At 40.0% G+C, this 22528-nt stretch overlaps 1 protein-coding gene across 3 annotated transcripts in view; it reads left to right on the forward strand.

Annotated features, from left to right (window-relative positions):
- The window catches only part of calcrlb (calcitonin receptor-like b), an 85146-nt gene that overhangs the window by 39305 nt on the left and 23313 nt on the right, over positions 1–22528 (forward strand). For 2 of the 3 annotated variants that reach the window (XM_043693437.2, XM_043693436.2), the window contains exons 2-6: positions 9031–9123; positions 9874–10018; positions 13885–14001; positions 21174–21286; positions 21395–21486. In XM_043693437.2, the coding sequence (XP_043549372.2) occupies positions 9073–9123; positions 9874–10018; positions 13885–14001; positions 21174–21286; positions 21395–21486 (518 nt within the window). In that variant the 5' untranslated portion in view covers positions 9031–9072. The remainder of the gene's footprint in view (positions 1–9030; positions 9124–9873; positions 10019–13884; positions 14002–21173; positions 21287–21394; positions 21487–22528) is intronic. The other variant, XM_087988958.1, reaches the window with a different exon arrangement.

Consider the following 22528-nt stretch of genomic DNA (forward strand, 5'->3'; position numbering starts at 1 on the left):
CCTAGAACACTGTGAGAAGCTAGAGAAGTGATTGCTGGGCCTCTTGCTGACATATTTGTATCATCGATCATCACAGGTGGGGTGCTTGAAGATTAGAGGTTGGCTAATGTGGTGCAACTGTTTAAGAAAGATGGTAAGGACAAGCCAGGGAACAATAGATCAGTGAGCCTGACGTCGGTGGTGGGCAAGTTGTTGGAGGGCATTCTGAGGGACAGGATGTACATGTATCTGGAAAAGCAAGGACTGATTAAGGATAGTCAACATGGCTTTGTGTGTGGGAAATCATGTCTCACAAACTTGATAGAGTTTTTTGAAGAAGTAACAAAGAGGATAGATGAGGGCAGAGTGGTAGATGTGATCTATATGGACTTCAGTAAGGCATTCGACAAGGTTCCCCAAGGGAGACTGGTTAGCAAGGTTAGATCTCATGGAATACAGGGAGAACAAGCTGTTTAGATACAGAACTGACTCAAAGGTAGAAGGCAGAGCGTGGTGGTGGAAGGTTGTTTTTCAGACTGGAAGCCTGTGACCAGTGGAGTGCCATAAGAATCGGTGCTGAGTCCTCTACATTTCATCATTTAAATAAATGATTTGGATGCGATCATAAGAGGTATAGTTTGCAGATGACACCAAAATTGGAGGTGTCATGGACAGCGAAGCAGGTTACCTCAGATTACAACAGGATCTTGATCAGATAGGCCAATGGGCTGAGAAGTGGCAGATGGCATTTAATTCAGATAAATGCGAGGTGTTGCATTTTGGGAAAGCAAATCTTAACAGGACTTATACATTTAACGGTAAGGTCCTAGGGAGTGTTGCTGAACAAAGAGACCTTGGAGTGCAGGTTCATAGCTCCTTGAAAGTGGAGTCACAGGTAGATAGGTTAGTGAAGAAGGCGTTTGGTATGCTTTCCTTTATCAGTCAGAGTATTCATTACAGGAGTTGGGAGGTCATGTTGTGGCTGTACAGGACATTGGTTCGGCCACTGTTGGAATATTGCATGCAATTCTGCTCTCCTTCCTATTGGAAAGATGTTGTGAAATTTGAAAGGGTTCAGAAAATATTTATAAGGATGTTACCAGGGTTGGAGGATTTGAGCTAAAGGGAGAGGCTGAACAGGCTGGGGCTGTTTTCCCTGGAGCGTCGGAGGCTGAGGGGTGATCTTATAAAGTATGAGGGGCATGGATAGGATGAATAAACAAAGGGAACTAGAGGGCATAGGTTTAGGGTGAGAGGGGAAAGATATAAAAGAGATATAAAAGGGGCAACATTTTCACGCAGAGCATGGTACGTGTATGGAATGAGCTGCCAGAGGATGTGGTGGAGGCTGGTACAATTGCAACATTTAAAAGGCATTTGGATGGGTATATGAATAGGAGAGGTTTGGAGGGATATGGTCTGGGTGCTGGCAGGTGGGACTAGATTGAGTTGGGATATCTGGTCAGCATGGATGAGTTGGACCGAAGGGTCTGTTTCTGTGCTGTATATCTCTATGACTCTATGACTCTATATTGGGAATTAAGAATCCACTGATGACCATGAATCATTTGAATGGCTCACTAATGTCCTCCGTGAAGGAAATCTCACATTGTCACCTGTTCTGGCCTACCTGTGATTCCATAACCACAATAAATTGGTTGACTCTTAGCTGCCCTCTGAAATAGCCTAGCAAACTACTCATCAGTCACAATGAGGTTTCAACACAGAAGTGAAATGGGATGGAACACCTGGCACAGAAAAAGACAATGGCAGAAACATCCTTGTCAAATCTGCAAAGTCCTCCTTTCTAATATCTGAGGACTGTTGCCAAAAGTTGGTAGAGCTGTTTCACAGACTAATCAAGCAATACCTGACAGACTAATAATCAAAAACTCAATATCTTATAGACAAAGTCCCAGACACCACCATTGCCATCTCTGGATATTTACCATTGGTAGGACAGACCCAGCAGAGGTGGCACCACAATGGTATACATTTAGGAGGGAGTTGCCCTGGAAGATCTCAACATTGACTGCGAATCCCTTAAAGTTTCATGGTTTTAGGTTAAACATGCACAAGGAAACCTCCTGCTGATTACCACATACTGTCCTCCCTCAGCTGATGAATCATTGCTCCTCCATGTTGAACAACACTAGCAAGGGTGCAAAATGTGCTCTCCACGGGAAATTTGAATGTTCACCACCAAGAGTGGCTCAGCAGAAGTACTACTGATTGTTCTGGTTGGGTCCTAAAGGACGTAGCTGCTAGTCTTTGTCTGTGGCAGGTGGTGAGGGAACCAGCAAGAGGAAAAACATACTTGACCTCAGGTTTACCAATGTGCTGGCTGCAGATGCATCTTTCCATGACAGTATCGATGACAGCGACCACTTTTGGAGATGAAGTCCTGCTTTCACATTGAGAATACCTTCCATCGTGTTGTGTGGCACTATCACTGTGCTAAATGGGACAGAGTTTGAATGGATCTAGCAGCTCAAGATTGGCCCACTGAGACTGCTCAGCCATTCAACAAGATCTTTTTGTGGATTCAGCTCCACTTATCTGCCCACTCACCTAAACCATTAATTCCTTTACTGTTTAAAAAGCTGTCTTTGCCTTAAAAACGTTCACTGCCTTAATTGCTTCACCAGACGGGGAATTCCACTGATTCACAACCCTTTGGATGAAAAAGCTCCTTCTCAACTCATTCCTAAATTCGCTTCCCTTTATTTTAAGGCTATGCCTTCTAGCTGCAGGAGAGTTGTACTCTAGCATAATCTGTAACCTCATGGCCCAGCACATTCCCCACTCGATCAATACTATCAAACCAGGGGATCAAACATCGTTCATTGATGAGTACAGGAGAGCATGCCAAGAGCATGGAGAAGCTCACAGGTTTGGCAGTATCTCTGGAGAGAAGGCAGAGTTAGCATTTCAAGTTTAGTGACCCCATTCTGAATAAGGGTCACAGGATTCAAAACATTAACTCTGCTTTATCTCCACAGATGCTGGCAGACCTGCTGAGTTTCCCTGTTTTTGTGTCCTGTGATTTCTTTTGTATTGGCATTAAAGTTATTTTACTTTGAGGCTCAGTAATGTTTTGTAGCTAATTTACCTTCTTCAGTTAAATATTTTAATTCAAATGAGTCTATCAGAGTGGTCTAGGTTCATAAACAATTAACAGTTCATAAACAATGGTGCTATCTTCAAGCAAAGAGCTACACAAATGTGTCTCAGTTTCAAGCTCATTAGAAAATGTTTCGCTTAGAGTTGCCTCTACAAAGCATTTCTGCTCATATTTAAAATATGAATAACATCGGAATGAACAATATCCATATTCAAGATTGGATCATGTTTAACTTGATCTTCGACAGAATGTATTTTACAAAAGTAACAAGTGCCAGGTTTGGATAGATTACAGCATTATAGATTACTATTATTTTCAGATATGTTTATAAACAATTTTCTTAACTTCAATGTTATGTATTGTCATGTGAAAATGAGCTCATGCTGTACAGATTACAGTCTTGGGAATGTGACTTTGATTATAATATGTTCTGAAATTATTCCAAATGACTTGTGATTAAATGGAATCTTTCATGCCTAGAAAAATTAAAAACCGAATTCCCCAGCTGTCATTTTCTAAATCACTGGGGTCATGACATTTTGAGACAATTTTATTTTTAAAGATGTTACCATTGATCAAAAACTGAATTAACTGTTTAAGTACCTTGCAAATTAAAAAAAAAACTAGTCAGAACATGGGAATTCAGCGATAGGTAAGTCACCATCTGATTCACCAAAACGTGTCTACCACCTACAAGGATTAAAATCAAAAGGGTGAAGGGATATCATCCACTTGCCCTGGATGAGTGCAGCTCTGACGACACTCAAGTAGTTTGACACCATCCAGAACAAAGCAGCCATCTTGATTAGCAACATTTATCATCTTCAACATATGTTGCCTCCACTGAGCAATGCACAGTGTGACCCATCTACAATAGGCACTGTAGCAATTAACCATTCTTCTTCAACAGCATCTTCCAAACATTTAACCCCTACTACCTGAAAGCACAGAGGCAGCAGATGCATTGGAATACCAGCACCTGCAAGTTCCCCTCCAAGCTACAGACCAACTATGATGCAATTCCTTCCCTGTTACAGGCTCAAAACACTAAAACTTTCTCCCTAAGAGCATTGTGGGTGGTCCTACATGCAGACTGCAGTGGTTCAAGAGTTTGGATCAGTATCACTTTTTCAAGGGCAGATAGGCATGGAAAATAATTGCTGGTCTAGCCAGCAGCATTGACATTTCATGAATGAATTTGAAAAAGTATTTGCGATCTGCAAGTATCTGTATGAATGCAATTCAGTAAACTGCATAGAATTATTATATAACATAGGTTATTCAGCACAGAATAAAAGCCATTCAGTCTAGTGCACATCAACATTTTTGTTTCATTTGAGCTGCCTTGCTACCCTTTCTCAACTAAATTTGTCAGTATAATCCTTTATTTTCTTTTCTCACATAGGCTTACCTAGCTTCCTCTCACTCATCCTCTCCCTGGGGTTTTGAGTTCCACATTCTGACTACATATTATGTAACGTGCTGGATTAATACCACAGACAATGGGAAGGGGCTCGTTTGATAACTTTATTGCTGTAATGTTATGAAATCTATGCCTTTATCTGTGAAATTATACAGGTTATGAGCGCACTGAAGTATTTGCCCAATAGTTTTAAAGTTTTTGCCACTGATGATCTGACTTTGGTTCAAGGTGATGTCAGAAGCTCTATTTGGAGTGACACCACAGGGATATAGCTTTATAATATTTTGTCTCCAGACTACTTGCTTCATTCACTATTCCAGAGGTGCAGGCTGCTTTTATGGAAGGCAGTATGCATCAAGATTGCTGCTGATGCCACTCCTGAGAAATGAGTGAAAGGTGACAAAAATTGGAGACAGATTATGGTATGAGAGAAATTAGTAACATCCAGGTGGTCACAGAGGTCGTCAGTTGCACCATGGACCAAACTACTTGCATGAAAATTCAGGTCAATGTACCTTTGGCAAGCATGGGAATGGGATGTTGACCCATTTCTTCCATGCAAAAGCCCTGCTTCAGCCGATACAACAGTTTGGAAACTCTTAGTTTCCATTTATTTTGGGTTTCTAAGAGACTTAGGTAATGAAAGTAAGGATGCTAGATTCATGGAGGAGAAAGTGAGGACTGCAGATGCTGGAGATCAGAGTTGAAAAGTGTGGTGCTGGTAAAGCACAGCCTGTCAGGCAGCATCCGAGGAGCAGGAGAGTCAATGTTTCATGCATAAACTCTTCAGACTGGTTACATTTGACCTACAGGGCGAATCATGGCCCAGTCTCTGGATTGCAAGGATACTAATTGCTGGGCTCTGATAGAACTAAGAGCCTGACTGACAGTGGCCAATGTCCTGAACTGGAATCAGACCACCCCCTTGACTGACAGTGGTGACACCCCTTGACTGACCACAGACCCCCCTTCACTTCACTAAGAACTTGCTGTTGGACTTTCAGACATGGCCATTTGCCTGAAACACATGAAGTGTATTTACCATATTAGCTGCTGACACATATTGTAGGTGTGACATTGATATAGCATGATGTCCGTACAGCAACCTGCCCACCCCTTGGCTTTTTAAGGTTCTGAACTGATAAACTGACTCTCTCTCCCGCTGTGCCAAAACGTGATACAAACTAGAGATGCTGACAGCTTGTCAGTTAGCACTGAAGAGTCTATGGGTTAAAAGATAATGCAAGCTAAAAAGCCCAACAGCCTCCAAGCCAGTGTAAATTGAATGAGTGCTTAGAGAATAAGTTAAAAGTCAAAAGGTGCATAAGATGTGTCTGCATCATTACATGCAAAATGACCCAGCAGAAACTCGCAAGTTACATGTGCCCCTGAGCTCCAAAATAAAATTCCGAAGCACTTCAGTTGTGTGTGAGATAGTCCAAACGTAGCCATGATGATGTGGTGAGGCTGATGTTTGATGAATTCCAATTTTGTAGATGAAGCATTGAAGAGTACAGTATCCATGGAGCTTGTGGGGAAATGATGGTGGAGCTGTCCAAAGGGGAAAATAGAAAGCTGCTGGCACCACATAGCAGCCTGGCTTTCCTGTCAGGAATTTGTGCTGCCTGGTTTTCATTGGGAAGGGAGAATTTTGAGTTGCACAGAAATGAGTTTTTAGCTGATAATGAGATGCAAATTGTAGGAAATAAGGTTGTTGCTGCTCATTAGCAAAGTTCAAAATGCATACTTTTAATATTAACTGGAAAATCAGAAATTTTATTTGCAACATCGAGATCAGAATTTTCTGTTTATTATATATTTTACCAACTAAATCACCAATGCCTACTCAAGTAATGTGAAAATTCCAGGGTTTGTCTGAATCCATGGCACCTGAGCACTTGGAGGAATATATGGATTGGAGTAGATCAATTATTGTAAAGAAATAACTTGTTCAAAATCAATGATATGGCACTTCTTATTCTGAAGTCATGTACTTAGGTACTGGAATGATGGAAAGAAATAAAGTTAAATTCAAAACCTCCCAATTTCAAGGCAGGAAGAATTGAAATGGAAGTAGGCAGAGAAAACACTCCGAATAATGCACTTCCTTAAGAAGTCTTATAAAGAGAATGACTTGCTTAGAAAGAGGAATGCCTTTTGGTATATCAGCCACACATTATAAAGTTCTTTTGGATGCGTTTATTATAACAACCCTGTTTAAAAATATATTATCAATCCTCTGTGTCTATCAAAATATTTTTAAATGTAGTGTCTAATTTGGGAATTCTGTGTAAAATAAACACATGCAACTTTAAATGCTTCAAATTTTCTTCTTTGGATATGCAAAATGCTTCTTTGGCAAGCAACCAGAATATGTGAGCATTTATTGAGGAGGTAAGTTTGCGATTGCTTTTTGGCTGTTATGGAACAAAGGGATACTTGTCAAATCAGTGTATACATGACAGCCTTAGTCATAATTAAGAGCTTAAAAATGTGTTGCTGGAAAAGCGCAGCAGATCAGGCAGCATCAAAGGAACAGGAGAATCGACGTTTCGGGCATAAGCCCTTCTTCAGGAATGAGGAGTGTGTGCCAAGCAGGCTAAGATAAAAGGTAGGGAGGAGGGACTTGGGGGGAGGGGCGTTGGGAATACGATAGGTGGAAGGAGGTTAAGGTGAGGTGATAGGCCGGAGAGGGGGTGGGGGCGGAGAGGTTGGGAAGAAGATTGCAGGTCAAGAAGGCGGTGCTGAGTCTGAGGGTTGGGACTGAGAAAAGGTGGGGGGAGGGGAAATGAGAAAACTGGAGAAATCTGCATCCCTCTCTGGCCTATCAGCCTCACATTTTTAAGCTCTGATCTCCAGCATCTGCAGTCCTCACTTTCTCCTTAGTCATAATTAATACCTGTGCATTAAGTTAAATGTTTGTGAGTATTTGAGTTTCAGCTTTGGAAAGCCAAAAACAGATGTGACTACAGATATTAGATTACCAAATTAACTGCTGTATTAGATTAGATTACATTACATTACAGTGTGGAAACAGGCCCTTCGGCCCAACAAGTCCACACCGACCCGCCGAAGCGTAACCCACCCATACCCTTACATTTACCCCTTACCTAACACTATGGGCAATTTAGCATGGCCAATTCACCTGACCTGCACATCTTTGGACTGTGGGAGGAAACCGGAGCACCCGGAGGAAACCCACGCAGACATGCTGTATGTTGAATCCATTCTATTTTGCTGTACTACCCAAGCCATCAGGAAAAATATTCTCAATAATTATATTTTATACCAATCTACTATGAAAATGTATGGCATGTGTGGTATTTCAAAGATGGCTATTCCTGTTACTTGCTGGTATTTGCCATCTCTACTAGTATGTGATACTGGGTAAGCATTGTTGCTGGTAGTTCACTGTCAGCAACTCCCCTTTGGCATTGCTTTGTTTCAGGGCTATATACCGATTGGAGTTAAAGCACATACCATTATGTATCTACAGAAAGGGGCATTGTTCTTAGATAACACACAGATTTATTGCATGAAAGGAATGAGTACAACTACATTTGGTCAGGCCTAATTACTGGAACTTTAAGGAGTTGGCACAGAGACCTTTGCCTCCTCTTAAAGATGGAACAGACCTTCTTCACCAACAGACTGTATATGGCGTCATTGTAATGGGTGGGACCAATCTAAAATGAATATTAAACCTTCACAACCATTGTCTTTTGAACATCTCCCTTTAGTTAACCCATTAAACAATGGGTGAAGCAAGTGTAACATGAACATTGACCATTTCGGAATCATTAAATCTGCCTGAGAATTGTAATTGTTTATAGGTTTATGTCAGCTGTAAAGAATTTATATTGCTTCCCACTATTGGATCCTTATGTTTACATACACTTGACTAGCAGAGTTTAAAATTGTGAAGAATTCAGATGAGAATGCTTGAATTGTCAGAACGTTTAGAATTATGTATCCGTTTAAAGAATGCCCAGGGATCCAACGAAGAATCTTTAAAACCCAGATTGATTCTGATAAAATGCAGTTACACGCATTCAAGTCTCAGGATTGGGGCATCAGTTGAGAACACATTGTTGGATTGTATTGGCACAGTTTCATTGATGTGGAGCGAAAATTATTTCACATCATAAATTGTATTGTAAATGTAAAATAGACAACTGTCAGTTAGCTCAAAAGTGTTCCAAATTCAAAACAGAGCATTGTTACTTAGATACTTACAAATTTAAATTGCAATTCAAAGCTCATGGTGTTTGTATGAGTACCATATTAGAAAGCAACAATGTAGTATTCCTGTGATATGTGATAGTAAACAGACAGCATGCAAGATCCCTATGATATATGATATTAAACAGCAAAAATATGGAATCCTTATGATATATGATATCAAGCAGGAAAAGTGCACAATCCCTATTCTGAGATGAGTCTTAATTTAATATGTTCCAGTTGTTGTTTGTCACTCAAGCTATTTTTTCTATCACTTTTATAGGCTGTCATATTCAATAATAAACTATTCTGGACAACGTCTTCGATGGGAGGGAACTGGATGTTTCATTTTTTGTTCTTTGTTTCCATTTCAAAGGTAGGTTTTAAAATTTCCTGAGATTAACTCAGTTAGCAAATACATCAAAACCTTTTTGGCCATTCTCATTTGATGTTTAGAAATTCAAGTGCGCGACACAACTTATAAATAAAAGCAGTGTTATTATGCTTATGAAATGGTAGAGCTGCATAATTTGTTTGGATGGTGAACTTGCTTGTACTGGAAATTTACATTATTTATGAGCCAGCTGTACTGGGATGACGTGCAGAGAATTCTCGCATTTTCGTCATGAGAACTCTTTAATGGGTGCACAAATATCAATACCATCGATATAATTGACCTTAAGTTGCCTATGTACCTATTCAGTAAAGGCCACTCAATAATCTAGTTTGAAGGTTTATGCTTGAGTCAGTACATGTGGTATATTTGAAGTAATGAACCATGGCACAACATGTTCATGGAATTTCCAGTTTTGCACTGTAACAACTATAAGATTTTTTTCCTGTTGAGGAAGACTGCAGTACTGAATGGTGGGGATGAGAGTTTTAGCATAGTTGGGGAGGGGGTTTGCTGGGTTGTTGGTGATCTGGTGTCTGAAATGACAAACTAACAAGCTCATTTCTTGGCACTAATGGAAATGCTGTTCAGTATTTCAAAACAATGTAAATTATTAAGTATTAGTTAAGTTTTGTTGACAAAGATTTGCATAAAAGCTTAGTTTAACTGATATTCATCTCCACAGATCTACACATGTTCTATGTCTCCAACAATATATTTGTTTTGTATCAGTTTGCAGTGGTCATGACTGAGAACAGTACACGGAGTGTAACAGCAGAACTGTACCAAGGATTTGGCTTCACCAGGCAAAAAATAATGACTGCGCAGTATGAATGCTACCAGAAGATTATGCAGGCTCCTGCACGTAAGGAAAATGGTAAAGGAAGAAGTGACTGTTTTGTATACATGCTAATGTGTCAGTGATTGCCTTTTTATTCAGGGTCCTGCCCCACTGCCAGCAACACATTCTTCTAAGTTGTTGTTCAATTGACACTACTCAATTTTACATTGATTGTAAGGCAATCTGCTTATGGTTAATGAATAATAAATTAGGTGACTGCAATTTAAAATGGTCAGTTAGAACTATCTTCAACGTTTATAGGGTGAGGCAAAGTTGAGGAGGAAATGTTAATGTAGCAGGTCATAGTCACGATACTATATTGGCATTGAGATGAATACGTAGTGCTTTCAGCCAAGTTATGGAACTCATACGTGAAGCTGCCCAATTCAGATCCAGGGAACAGGTGTGAGGCCAGCTTAGGGAGGTAGTCTCACATTGCCTAGACTTTGCAGCAGCCACTGCACAGTAATCATTGGTGGAAAGAAAACCTTTTAACCTTCATTTTATTTTTAGGAAAGAGTCATTAAAACTTGAACCTGTATGAGGATGCCATTGTATGCAGTGCTGCTCATTCTTCCACAGACCTCTGATTTCTTTGATTAGAGACTGACAGAGAAGCTGGCAGTACCACTCAGACATTTAGTTTCACACTGGACATTGTAATATCGTGCTGCTTTCTACAAATCTCTCAGTTCTGGTTACTGCCACTTCCAAAAGCTGCAAAGTGTGTTAGTGTCAAAGAGCATTGTGGATACAAGTGTGCATGGTGTTTGCTTCTTCTAATGGATTCATAGTAAAAGTGTGAAATCTGTTTGAACAGAATTTAGGGTTGATTGGTAGAGAATGACTGACACTCTGGCAATGTTACAATAACTCTGCAGAGACAGTAGCTGAGATATACCAGAGAATTTCTCCTTTCCCTCATGCTGCTTCAACTTTACGGTGTCAGAAATCCCTGTAACCCATGGAAACAACATTGCCACTGTATTTCTAGTGAAGTAACATTGAGAGGAACATCTCAGCATTTGCTGCTCACTTCTTCAAAGGGTTCATGCAAGCCCCACCTCTGCTCCTAAAATCACATGAGTCGTGGGCATGTGGAAATGCCATCACCTCCACGACACCCAAAGAGATAGGAGTAACTCATCAATCCTGCTCTGCCATTCAACGTCATCATGGCTGATCTTAGGCTTCAAGGCCAGCTCCTGCCCACTCTCCGTATCCTTTGCTTCCATGAACACCAAAAATACATTGTCAATCCCAGTTTTAAATATATCCACAATAGATCCTGAACCTTCAGGGTAGAGAATTCCAAAGAAACATAACCCGACTGAAGAAATTTCTCCTCATTTCAGCCTGAAAGGACTAACCTTCTATCCTGAGACTTTGCTGCTGTGTTTTAGATTTGCTGACTAATCGATCTCACAGCATTTACCCCATCAAGCCCCTTCAAAATCTTAATGTCCTAACATTTACAGCCATTCAAGAAAACAGTCATAACCAATGTTTCAAGGACAGCTCGAGATAAGCAGTAAATTCTATGCTACTGATGTCCAAGTTTCAACAATTAATTTTTTTGTTGTTTAAATAAAAAAATGTGCTTTGGAGCACTAAAGATGTTCCAAAGCCTTGATCTTATTTGTCGTCTGTAAAATATAGTTATCAAGGGAAGTTGGGTATGAGTTAAATAGAAATGATTGATGATGATCTAACCTAGGGCAGGCTCATGGGCTTAACAGCCTCCCCTTGTTCCTATCTTCCCACAATATGGGGGAGAACTGGTCATCAGAAATTACAACAGAAACTGCTGGAAATAAAGAATGGGTCAGACAACACCTTAGGGAAATAAAGTGTGCTGTTCTGCATTAGGTTTGAGCTTATTATCAAAAGTCAGAAGAGTGGATTTATTCACCTTTTAAGAGATACACACTATTTATTCTTTAAAGTATAAAAAAATTCAAAATATTTGTTCTTTTATTGATTGGACAATTTATATTTCAATCCATTGGCTTTACTTAGTATTTTATTGGCATTACTGATATTCATTCTAATTAAGAAAACCACAGGGAGCACGCAAACCTTGAATGAGATTAATCTTTGTCCTTTTCACCATTGTGCCTTTTCCCCTTTGCTCTGCAATTGTACAGTGTTATCTGTCAGCAAATCTAGCAAAAGGACTTGAGGGTTTATAGTTAGTGTAGCTTGATCATGGAATGTAGGACTCTGTCACTAAGCTCTTGAAATCTAAAACAAATTTTGTCCATTTTTTTTAAAAACTCAGCTTCACATTGTTATATTTAGCATGAGATTATTGACTAAATGTATTTTTTTACAACTGCTGGCTTCATGTTTGTACGTAGCCTTAACATCACATGATGAAGTGATAGAAGGGCATTTAATTCTCAGATTGTGGAAATTCTGGCATCATAGGGTTGGTTATTAGATGCTCCTACCAGCTGTGTTTTCAGTGGGGAAGCATGTGAGATAAGGAGACTGGCTAGCCCATCCCATTGTCACCTATCCCCAAGTTCCCTCCTATAATATCGAGCTTGGACATGTACCAAAATCGGCAGCACACTCTCAATATGTAAATAAATAATTAAGGGTCTGTTGTGCTAGTTTGAAGCTCAATAGATCCAAATGTTACACTTGTCCATCAGAGGCATACCCTAATAAAGCAGTACTCCACTTCCTTCATTCTTTAGAACACAGCAAATTATGACTGGGTTTGACAAACCTAAATTATATTACACCACGGAAAAGATTTGCCCAATCGATGCCAAAGTTTCTGTTTAGCATGATTTCCCACTAAGGTTCCAAGCCTCCGCCCAAAACCTCCGGACTTATCTCAATTCAGCGCTCCATCATTAGTTACTTCCTAATTGGCCTGTGTGGCCCAATGGAACATTGGCACTGACAGAATCATCGGAGCTGCTATCAGATTGGCCAGCAAACCCAGAGTTTGTGCTGTGTCCCCCTTTGTAGAAGTCCCATTGTGATGTTATTTAGCTCACCAGCAGCAGTGAAGGGCTGCAGGATGGGTTTCATCCAGGCCTGTCGGTGGACTGTTTTCCTTTCTTCCGTGGAAATAAATTGTCTGACACCCATCTGTACACAATTTTAGTAGGATTTCATTAGACCGTCATTCCTGTGAGGTACCCAAATGATCCCACCTCCCTTCTCTTTCATTATAAGTCTTCAATTTGTTCCTTTTCAAATATACAGCAAACTTTTCTTTGAAAGTCACTGTTGGTGCTTCTTCCATCAGATTTTTAATTATGTCTTCCAGATGGGAACATCTGACTGGATAAAAATGTTCTCCTAGTTTTCCGTCAAGTGACTTTGATAATTATCTTAAATCTCTGCTCCCTGCTTTCTGATCTTCTTGCCAATTTTTCATTATTTATTCTCAAGGGAAGCTTTAATTGGATAAATATTTTGCACAAATGTTTTCTTTGCTTAGGAAGGGAAACCACTAAAAGTACCATGCCCTGATCATTTTGTTAGAACCATATCTCAATGTGATATATATCAATATATTTTAGGGTAAATGCTGAGAGATCCTATAGAGCCACTAGAACTCTTAAAAAGAAGACTTTGTGTTTGTTGAGTGGAATTTAGATAAATACGTGAGGGAGAAATACAAGATAAAAAAAGATGGATAGAAGATCATGCTAAACAGAAACATTGGCATAGACTGGGCAAAGCTTTTCTGAGGTGTAATATAATTCAGGTTTGTCAAACCCTGTCATAATGATAATGCCCTTTCTAAAAATAAAAGACAATGCAGTGGTATCATTAATTGCATTTGGGCAAAGGTGGCAACAAGTAATCTTACTGGATGACAGAAATATTTTCTAGTATTTCTTACAGTGTTATTAATAATTCCTTTTTTTCCTTAGAGACAAGCATTGCGTGTAGCAGGACTTGGGATGGATGGTTGTGCTGGGAAGATGCACCTCCTGGAACAGTGGCTGTCCAGCATTGCCCTGATTACTTCCAAGACTTTGATCCATCAGGTATAGTCAATATTGCTCTGTCAATCCCAACTGCAGTAATCATGACTCAGACTTTAAGCAATGTTCAGGTTTATATGAATGGGTATATTCATGAAAGAGTCTAGTCATCTTTGGCAATTCTGGATGTGGATGACTTTTGGATTGACAGCTGATGAGAGAGAAAAATTGAGCAGTTTGGGCCTGTACTCTTTGGAGTTTGGAAGAATGAGAGGAGATCTAGTTGAAGTGTATAAGATGCTCAGGGGGATGTGGAGTGAAGTTTCCTCATGTCGGTCAGTCTGGAATGAGAGGTCATGGTTTTAGGCTAAGTCGGTGGCAGGGGTGGAAACCGGTTTGAGATAGACATGAGGGGCATCATGGATCTTTGGAGTTTATTATCCCAGAGTGGGTGTGGATGCCAGGACATTGACTAAACTTAAGATTTTTAATTAGTAATGGGTGGAAGTGTTACGCAGAGTGGAATTGAGGCCAAGACGAGATCATCTGTGATTGTGTAAAATGGTGGAGCAGGCTGGAGGGGCTGAACTGCCTATTCCTGCTCCCAGTTCTTACGTTCTTATGAAAGTGGCTACTGCCCCAATTGGCTGGCCAGAAAGATGTGTTGCGCTGATCTTATGAAAAACAAGACTTGCATTTATATTCTAAATGTTAAAACCATTTATTATGGAAAAGTACTTTAAAGCTATTAAAATACTTTTTGATATAATGAGGACATTGTTGTAATGTAGCAAATATAGTAATTAATTTGCACACAGGAGTCTCCCACAGTCAGCAATGTGCTAATGACAAGGTAATGAACAGAATCTTATAGGGTTCAGAGTGATGTGGAATTCCTGATGAAGGGCTTATGCCCAAAACGTCGACTCTACTGCTGGATGCTGCCTGGTCAATGAAACTTGACAATAACCAGAGTGGGTATCTGGCAGAATCCGCTCACTGCTTATTTTGAAGCAACTCCATGTAGGACAATAGGCATCAACATGGCTGCATGGGCACCAACTACATGCAGCCCACATCCAGAGACATTGGCATTTAACATATGCTAGCCTTGAAATACCCTCATGGCACATCTCCAGTCCATTTACAGGATGCTCTACTGGCAACTACCATTACACTGCTACAACAAGGACATTGTACACTCAGGGACATACACCCAGGTCATGGTCTACACTAGACTATACATCCAGGCTATTCGCTTGCTGATATGGTACGCACTCACTTTGAGCTTATTTGGATGCCCACAACATTACTGTGCCTTGCCTTTTTGAACTTTGATCTATTAGCCAGAGATACCAAGCTCACATTATTTCTGTCTCGCCGTGCCCTCTACCACAGATACAAAGGAACTTGTCACGGTTGTCAGCAGATCTCGGTCAAGTCAACAGGGATAGCCTTTACTCAGGAGGCCCCTCTGCAGGAAGTTGGGGCAGCCTCCAATACCAGTCCAGAAGCTTACACATGGTCAGTCAACATACTACTTGGAGAAAGTAAGGACTGCAGGACTGTTAGGAGAGGGTAGACCAGAAGAAAGTGAGTGAGTGTGAGATATTGGACAGAAGGTAGTGGCACCCATGCTGGTGGAGTGGAGAATGTCATTGGCCTTCTTCCTAGGGTGTTGGGCATTCTCCTAGAAGTCTGAGAGCACTCTAACCCAGGTGACAATATTGGACCAGACTGACATGGCCTGGTGTTATGGCTGCCATGATGGTCCAAAGGAGAAAAGGAAGTCCTGATGAAGGGCGTATGCCCAAAACATTGACTCTCCTGCACTTTGGATGCTGCCTAGTCAATGAAACTTGACAATAACCAGAGTGGGTATCTGGCAGAATCCGTAACAAATGGTAAATCCTGCAATCATGCAAATGGCTAACATATTGGTCCCAAAACTGTGTTAAATTGTTTTACAATGTTTCAATTGGTGCATCTAGCTAGACTTTTAGGTCTCTGCCTGCAAAGCTGGTCACTGATCTCTTTCTATCTTCCATGTCCATGGCCAATCCCAGGAATTGTGCAGGGCATCTCTGGCCTGTCTGGGTGCGGAACAGGCTTTTAAAAATGACGTGACACCAAAGATGCTGATGAATTCCGAGATAGCTGCTGAGTGGCGAGTTGTTCTGAGATCAACATGTGGTAATGTGAAGCTGGAGCCAGGTGTGAGGGATGCCTTTGGGGCAGGATACTTGGTGGATGAGGCGAGTTTTATAAGATTATGGCAAGGAATCTCTCAAGATCTCATGGCAGAAATCCTTCCACAACTAGGTGTAACTTGCACCGAGCCAAAATGCTGCAAGATTCAGCCTAGTCTGGTTTAATGATGTTCACTGGGGGATTAACCTTGGCCAGGACACTGAGGATAGCTCCCCTGCTCTTATTCAATTTTTTCCATCCAGCTGCCAGACACGTCCTCACTTTACTGTCTAGTCAGAAAGATGGCCACTCTAACAGTGCAGCATGCCCTCAGCACCCCACTGGAGTGTTAGTATCGATTTTTGTAGGCAAAAGTGAGGACTACAGATGCTGGAAACCAGAGTTTAGATCAGAGTGGTGCTGGAAAAAGCACAGCAGGTCAGGCAGCATCCGAGGAGCAGGAGAATCGCCTGACCTGCTGTGCTTTTCCAGCACCACTCTAATATAAACTCTGGTTTCCAGCATCTGCAGTCTTCACTTTTGGCTAGTTGATCTTAACCTTACTGCAAATCCTCTGTCAAGGATGCCTACCTTGAAGAAGTTCTCCTCCTCTCTCCATCAATTTTTGTAGTCAAGCCCTGGAGAGAATCTTGAAACTGAAATCTTGTGACCTCAGAGGCAATAAGGCACCAATTGAAACATTGTAGAACAATTTAACACAGTTTTGGGACCAATATGTTAGCCATTTGCATGATTGCAGGATTTACCATTTGTTACTGAGATGCCCTTTTAACATTGAAGAAATGCTTTGCCTAACATTGTCTGCAATATCTTCCAGGGACGTTTGAGTCCTTTCAATTCTGGAAAAAAATCCTATCACGCTCGAAACATTACCTCTATTATCTCTTCACAGACCTGCTGAGTTTCTACAACATCTCTGTTTTCCAGTGCTACCGCCACCTGAGATCTTTGTACTCTTGCCTCTTGCACAAGTCCAATTTTCATTGTTTCACCACTTTTTTTTGGCAGTCTTAGTCCTAAAGTCTGAAATTTCCAATCTAAATCTCTCCACCGTGCTCTCTACCACTTTACGTTGTTCCATTTTGACTCCTTTCACCAAGCCCTTGTTCACCTGTTGTAATCTGACTCAGTGTCAAATTTTGTTTGACTTTCCTATGAAGTTCCTCCAGACATTATTATTATGTAAGCTTTCTGCAAGTGCCAGATAATATTGTTTTAACCCTGATTTCATCTAAACTTTTTGAAATCAAATGCATCTTTCCTGTTATTTAATACTCTGAAATAGGCCTGAATAATTTATTTGTCCATGTATTCACAGTCTTTCCACCTTCATCAGCTAGAAGCTAATTTTTGCACATCACTTTGAAACTGGATAAACAAAGAAATGTGCACCAAAGGAAGTGATCCGATTTTCTGAACATTATAATGCATTGTTATTTGCTGACAAATGTCATTTCAGATACTCATAAGTATCACTGTTGTGGCAAGATTGATGTCAAGACTGTGAATGCAGAACTGGTGCATTGTCACCTTATTGTCATTTGTCAAATACATTCTCATAATATTTGAAGAGGTACCTTTTATGAATTCACAACAATTGTGCATAGATTGACTGCCATATTTGCTGCTTTGCAACAATTTCCTCATTGCTTCAAAATGTACTTTATTGAATTCCAATTCAAAGTCATAAGATGGTAAATAGAGTAGGAATAGCCATTCGGCCCTTCAAATCTGCTCCTTCATTCAATTAGATAATGGTTGATCCTCTACTTAACAATACTTTGCCATTTAGCTCTTGATTTATTTATCTAGAAACATTTTTTGTGAACACTTTCAACCAGGTTCCCTAACCAGGGGAAACACTCTCTTTATATCTACCCTGTTGAATCCATGATGGCTTTTCAGTGTTTTAATGAGATACATATCATAATTTTGTACTCTAAAGAATGTAGCCCTGGTTTATTCCTCTCCATCACATTTTCCTGTGAATTTCGATATTACTCAAAAAAAATTACAAAATGGTCAGAGATAGTACCTATTCTTTATTGACTTGAGAAGTTGGAGCATAGCAAATATTAAAAATAGCAATATATGTTGCTTACCTAGAAGGTCAAAAGGCCAAAACTCTTTTAGAGATTAAAGAGCATCATTGTGAAACTAAAGGAAAATAGGAAGATAAATCTAACATCCTTCATTTGCATTAAAGTAATTCTCAACCCTTCACACCTGCATACTTGATTTGAGCACAGTTATAAATTAAAGTTGAATGTTATTAATATTAAATTCTGGTGTTACTAAATACTTATGATGAGGGTTTATCCTAAGTCTGATACATTCAGTATTTGATTCTTAAAGGAAGCCAAAATCCTCTAATTGATCATGGATTTTTTAGTTAAGATCATTTTGCTAGTTAAGTGCATTGTTAGGCTTCACCTTAATTATTCATTGATTTAATATTACAACAAAGCCTATAGAAGGGAGGAGATTCTACACTCTGGTAGAAAATTTATCATGATAACAATTGAAGGTTAAGATTGAATTACCTCCACATACAATGACCCCGTAATCGAAGAGTATTGATTCATGCCTAATGGATAAGATTAAAATAGACAGCAATACAACCCAGAATTATCAGTAGCATGCAATAAACTTGCAGTTCATAAGGGCAGAAGAACTATGGCACCAAAAGGCTTGCATTGAAATTATTATGCAAAGACATAATTTGGATTTGAATACTGCAATAGTGCTGCTTAAAATTTTGATTTTCCTTATTATTAATGTGCTGTATTTTTGACGTCACCACATTAAAGTAAATTTCGCTTGCCAGCTAGAAATCATTTCACGAGGAATCCACCTCTGGTGTTGCTGCTTACAAGCATAGAATTACAATAACAGATTGTGAACCTAACAATTGCCATTGCATTACAAATGTAAATCATTTAGTAAGTGGCTTTGATGTATTTCAATGAGAGAAGGTACTATATAAATGGAAGTACTAGAACATTATTTATTGTTAGATGAAAGTTCAGAATATTGTAGCTATTAGGCCATGTTCCGCTCTTTTTGTAAATAGGCTGTTATATGCACAGCATTTAATTTGTGATTTAAGGCCCTATTTGGATGATTTATAGAGGTCTCTCTCTGTCAATGGGTACATTGTATCTGGTGAGAATAAATGTGGAAGTAATTTACTTTTAAACTGGATAAGATGATTTTAGCAAACTGCATGGTGATTAGAATTTTTCACAACACAACTAGAGAATATATGTCGTCTGATGATATGCCTCGCTAATAATCAGTTTGGAATTCATGTTTTTACCCAAAACAGATGGGGTGACATGGTAGCTCAGTGATTAGCACTGCTGCCTCACAGCGCCAGTGACCCAGGTTTGGTTCCCACCTCTGGTGACTGTCTGTATGAGTTTCAACTGGGTGCTCCGGTTTCCTCCCACAATTTAATTCTTTGAAAAGGTGACGAAGGAGGTTGATGAGGGGAAAGCGGTAGATGTGGTATATATGGATTTTAGTAAGGCGTTTGATAAGGTTCCCCATGGTAGGCTACTGCAGAAAATACGGAGATATGGCATTGAGGGTGAGTTGGAGGTTTGGATTAGGAATTGGCTGGATGGAAGAAGACAGAGGGTAGTAGTTGATGGCAAAGTTTCTTCATGGAGTGCCGTCACTAGCGGTGTTCCGCAAGGATCTGTTTTGGGACCATTGCTGTTTGTCATTTTTATAAATGACCTGGAAGAGGGGTTAGAAGGTTGGGTGAACAAGTTTGCGGATGATACGAAAGTCGGAGGAGTTGTTGACAGTGAGGAAGGATGTGGCAGGTTACAGCAGGATATAGAGAAGCTGCAGAGCTGGGCAGAAAGGTGGCAAATGGAATTCAATGTAGCTAAGTGTGAGGTGATTCACTTTGGGAAGAATAACAAAAAGATGGGGTACTGGGCTAATGGTCGGATACTTGGTAGTGTGGATGAGCAGAGGGATCTTGGTGTCCATGTACACAGATCTCTGAAAGTTGCCACCCAGGTAAATAGTGCGGTGAGGAAGGCATATGGCGTACTGGCTTTTATTGGTAGAGGAATTGAGTTCCGGAGTCCTGAGGTCATGATGCAGTTGTATAAGACTCTGGTGCGGCCGCATCTGGAATATTGTGTGCAGTTTTGGTCGCCATACTATAGGAAGGACGTGGAGGCACTGGAACGGGTGCAGAGGAGGTTTACCAGGATGTTGCCTGGTATGGAAGGAAGATCGTATGAGGAAAGACTGAGACACTTGGGGCTGTTTTCATTAGAGAAAAGAAGGTTTAGGGGTGACTTGATTGAGGTGTACAAGATGATTAGGGGGTTAGATAGGGTTGACAGTGTGAACCTTTTCCCGCGTATGGAGTCGGGTATTACAAGGGGGCATAGCTTTAAATTAAGGGGGGGTAGATATAGGACTGAAGTTAGGGGTAGGTTCTTCACTCAGCGAGTCGTAAGTTCATGGAATGCCCTGCCAGTAGCAGTGGTGGACTCTCCCTCTTTATGGGCATTTAAGCGGGCATTGGATAGGTATATGGAGGATAGTGGGTTAGTATAGGTTAGGTGGGCTTGGATCGGCGCAACATCGAGGGCCAAAGGGCCTGTACTGCGCTGTATTCTTCTTCTTCTTCTAATCCAAAGATGTGCAGATCAGGTGAATTGGCCATGCTAAATTGCCCATACAGTTAGGTGTATTAGTCATGGGGTAAATGGAGGGGAATGGGTCCAGGTGGGCTATGCTTCGGAGGGTCAGTGTGGACTTGTTGGGCCAAGAGACCTGTTTCCATACTGTAGGGAATTTAATCTAATCAAAAATCTAATCTGCCCATCCACATTATAGCTGTTTCCAGCTCTTCATGCTAATTAAAATTAGATCCAAGGCTTACATCTTAGTAAGATTTAATTTACATGCAATACAATCCTGCACAAAAAGTGTTTCAAAATAACCATTCTAACTTCATTGAGAGGTATTTGTTTTGTTTGTTTCACAAATAGAAAAAGCCATGAAAATTTGTGATGATAGTGGAAAATGGTTTCAACATCCAGAGAGTAATAGAACATGGACAAACTACACTCAGTGTAATGCACACACAAGGGAAAAACGAAAGGTATGAACACTGATTAGAATCCTTCACAACACAACTAGAGAATATATGTCATCTGATGCTATTCCTCACTAATAATCATTTTGGAATTCTTGTTTCTCCCCAAAACAGACAGCAGTAAACTTATTGTACTTGGCTGTGATTGGACATGGATTGTCAGTGGCGTCCTTGCTAATTTCTCTTGCCATATTCTTTTATTTCAAGTAAGTATTGCACAGTTATTATCTTTGCAACTGGAGTTACCGTTTTTGCCCCTATTTACTAGCTCATTTGTTTATAAAGAATATATCTCAAAAATGCGATTTCAGTAAACGTGTCACCCAAGTTATGGTCCAAGGAGGAAGTGGTTAGCTTTTGGCAGAGATGCGGAACCAAATCCTGGAACTTTTGTTTGAAGAATCCTTTAACATTGAGAAATACAGTGAATTGATTTTTATTTTAAAGAATGTGCATTGTTTTATTTGGAATACTTCAAATGCTTTGGCTTGCCTCAGCTGCTATTGTGGAATGTGTCACAGCTGTCAAAATGTAGGGAGAGTTTACAGTGCAGCTTTAGAGCTGTAGTCATAGGGTCATACAGCGCAGAAAAGTTGGATGTGGAAAAGCTGAAAGTCCCTTCAATGAAGATGGAAACTTTCTTTTTCAGCTTTGTAGTTTCAGAGCATCAACCAGGTAGGGAAAGGCCTTAAAGCAGAGCTGCACAATTAATTTCAGTTTTCAGAGTACAGCTGACATAAAAATTGTACCGAGTGCTTTTTTCTATATGTTGCTGACAAAACGGGTTATACAAATAGTTATTGAGAGTGAAGTCAGAACACACAATAACATAGTACATAAAAGTGACAGAATCTATTTACGTTACCCAATGTCCTATAAATTGATAAATCACAGAGATAGCTAATGTAATATTTGTGTTATTCACATACATGAAGCATACAGTATAGCTGTGTATGTCACTCACCTATATTGCAGATGTTTAAGCAGCAATCCTTTGTGCAGTATTGAATCAGAAGCTTTTTACTTCATCAATGTACATTTGATTTTTACATTAACTTTAACGGTATTTAATATTACTGCATTGCAAATGCGAATTTGTTCTTTCATAGTCTTACAGTGTGGGCTACATTAAGATTAGTATGTACTCAGAAATATTGCTTAGCATCTGTGAGAAATCTGAATTGCTACACTGTAAAATGTCAGAAGTGCAACATAAGAAGTTTATTTGTCAATTACATGAAATGAGAC

The sequence above is a fragment of the Chiloscyllium plagiosum genome, unplaced genomic scaffold (assembly GCF_037043375.1).
Source record: "Chiloscyllium plagiosum isolate Xiang-an unplaced genomic scaffold, Cpla_swu_hap1 HiC_scaffold_7, whole genome shotgun sequence".
Taxonomy (NCBI): Eukaryota; Metazoa; Chordata; class Chondrichthyes; order Orectolobiformes; family Hemiscylliidae; genus Chiloscyllium; species Chiloscyllium plagiosum.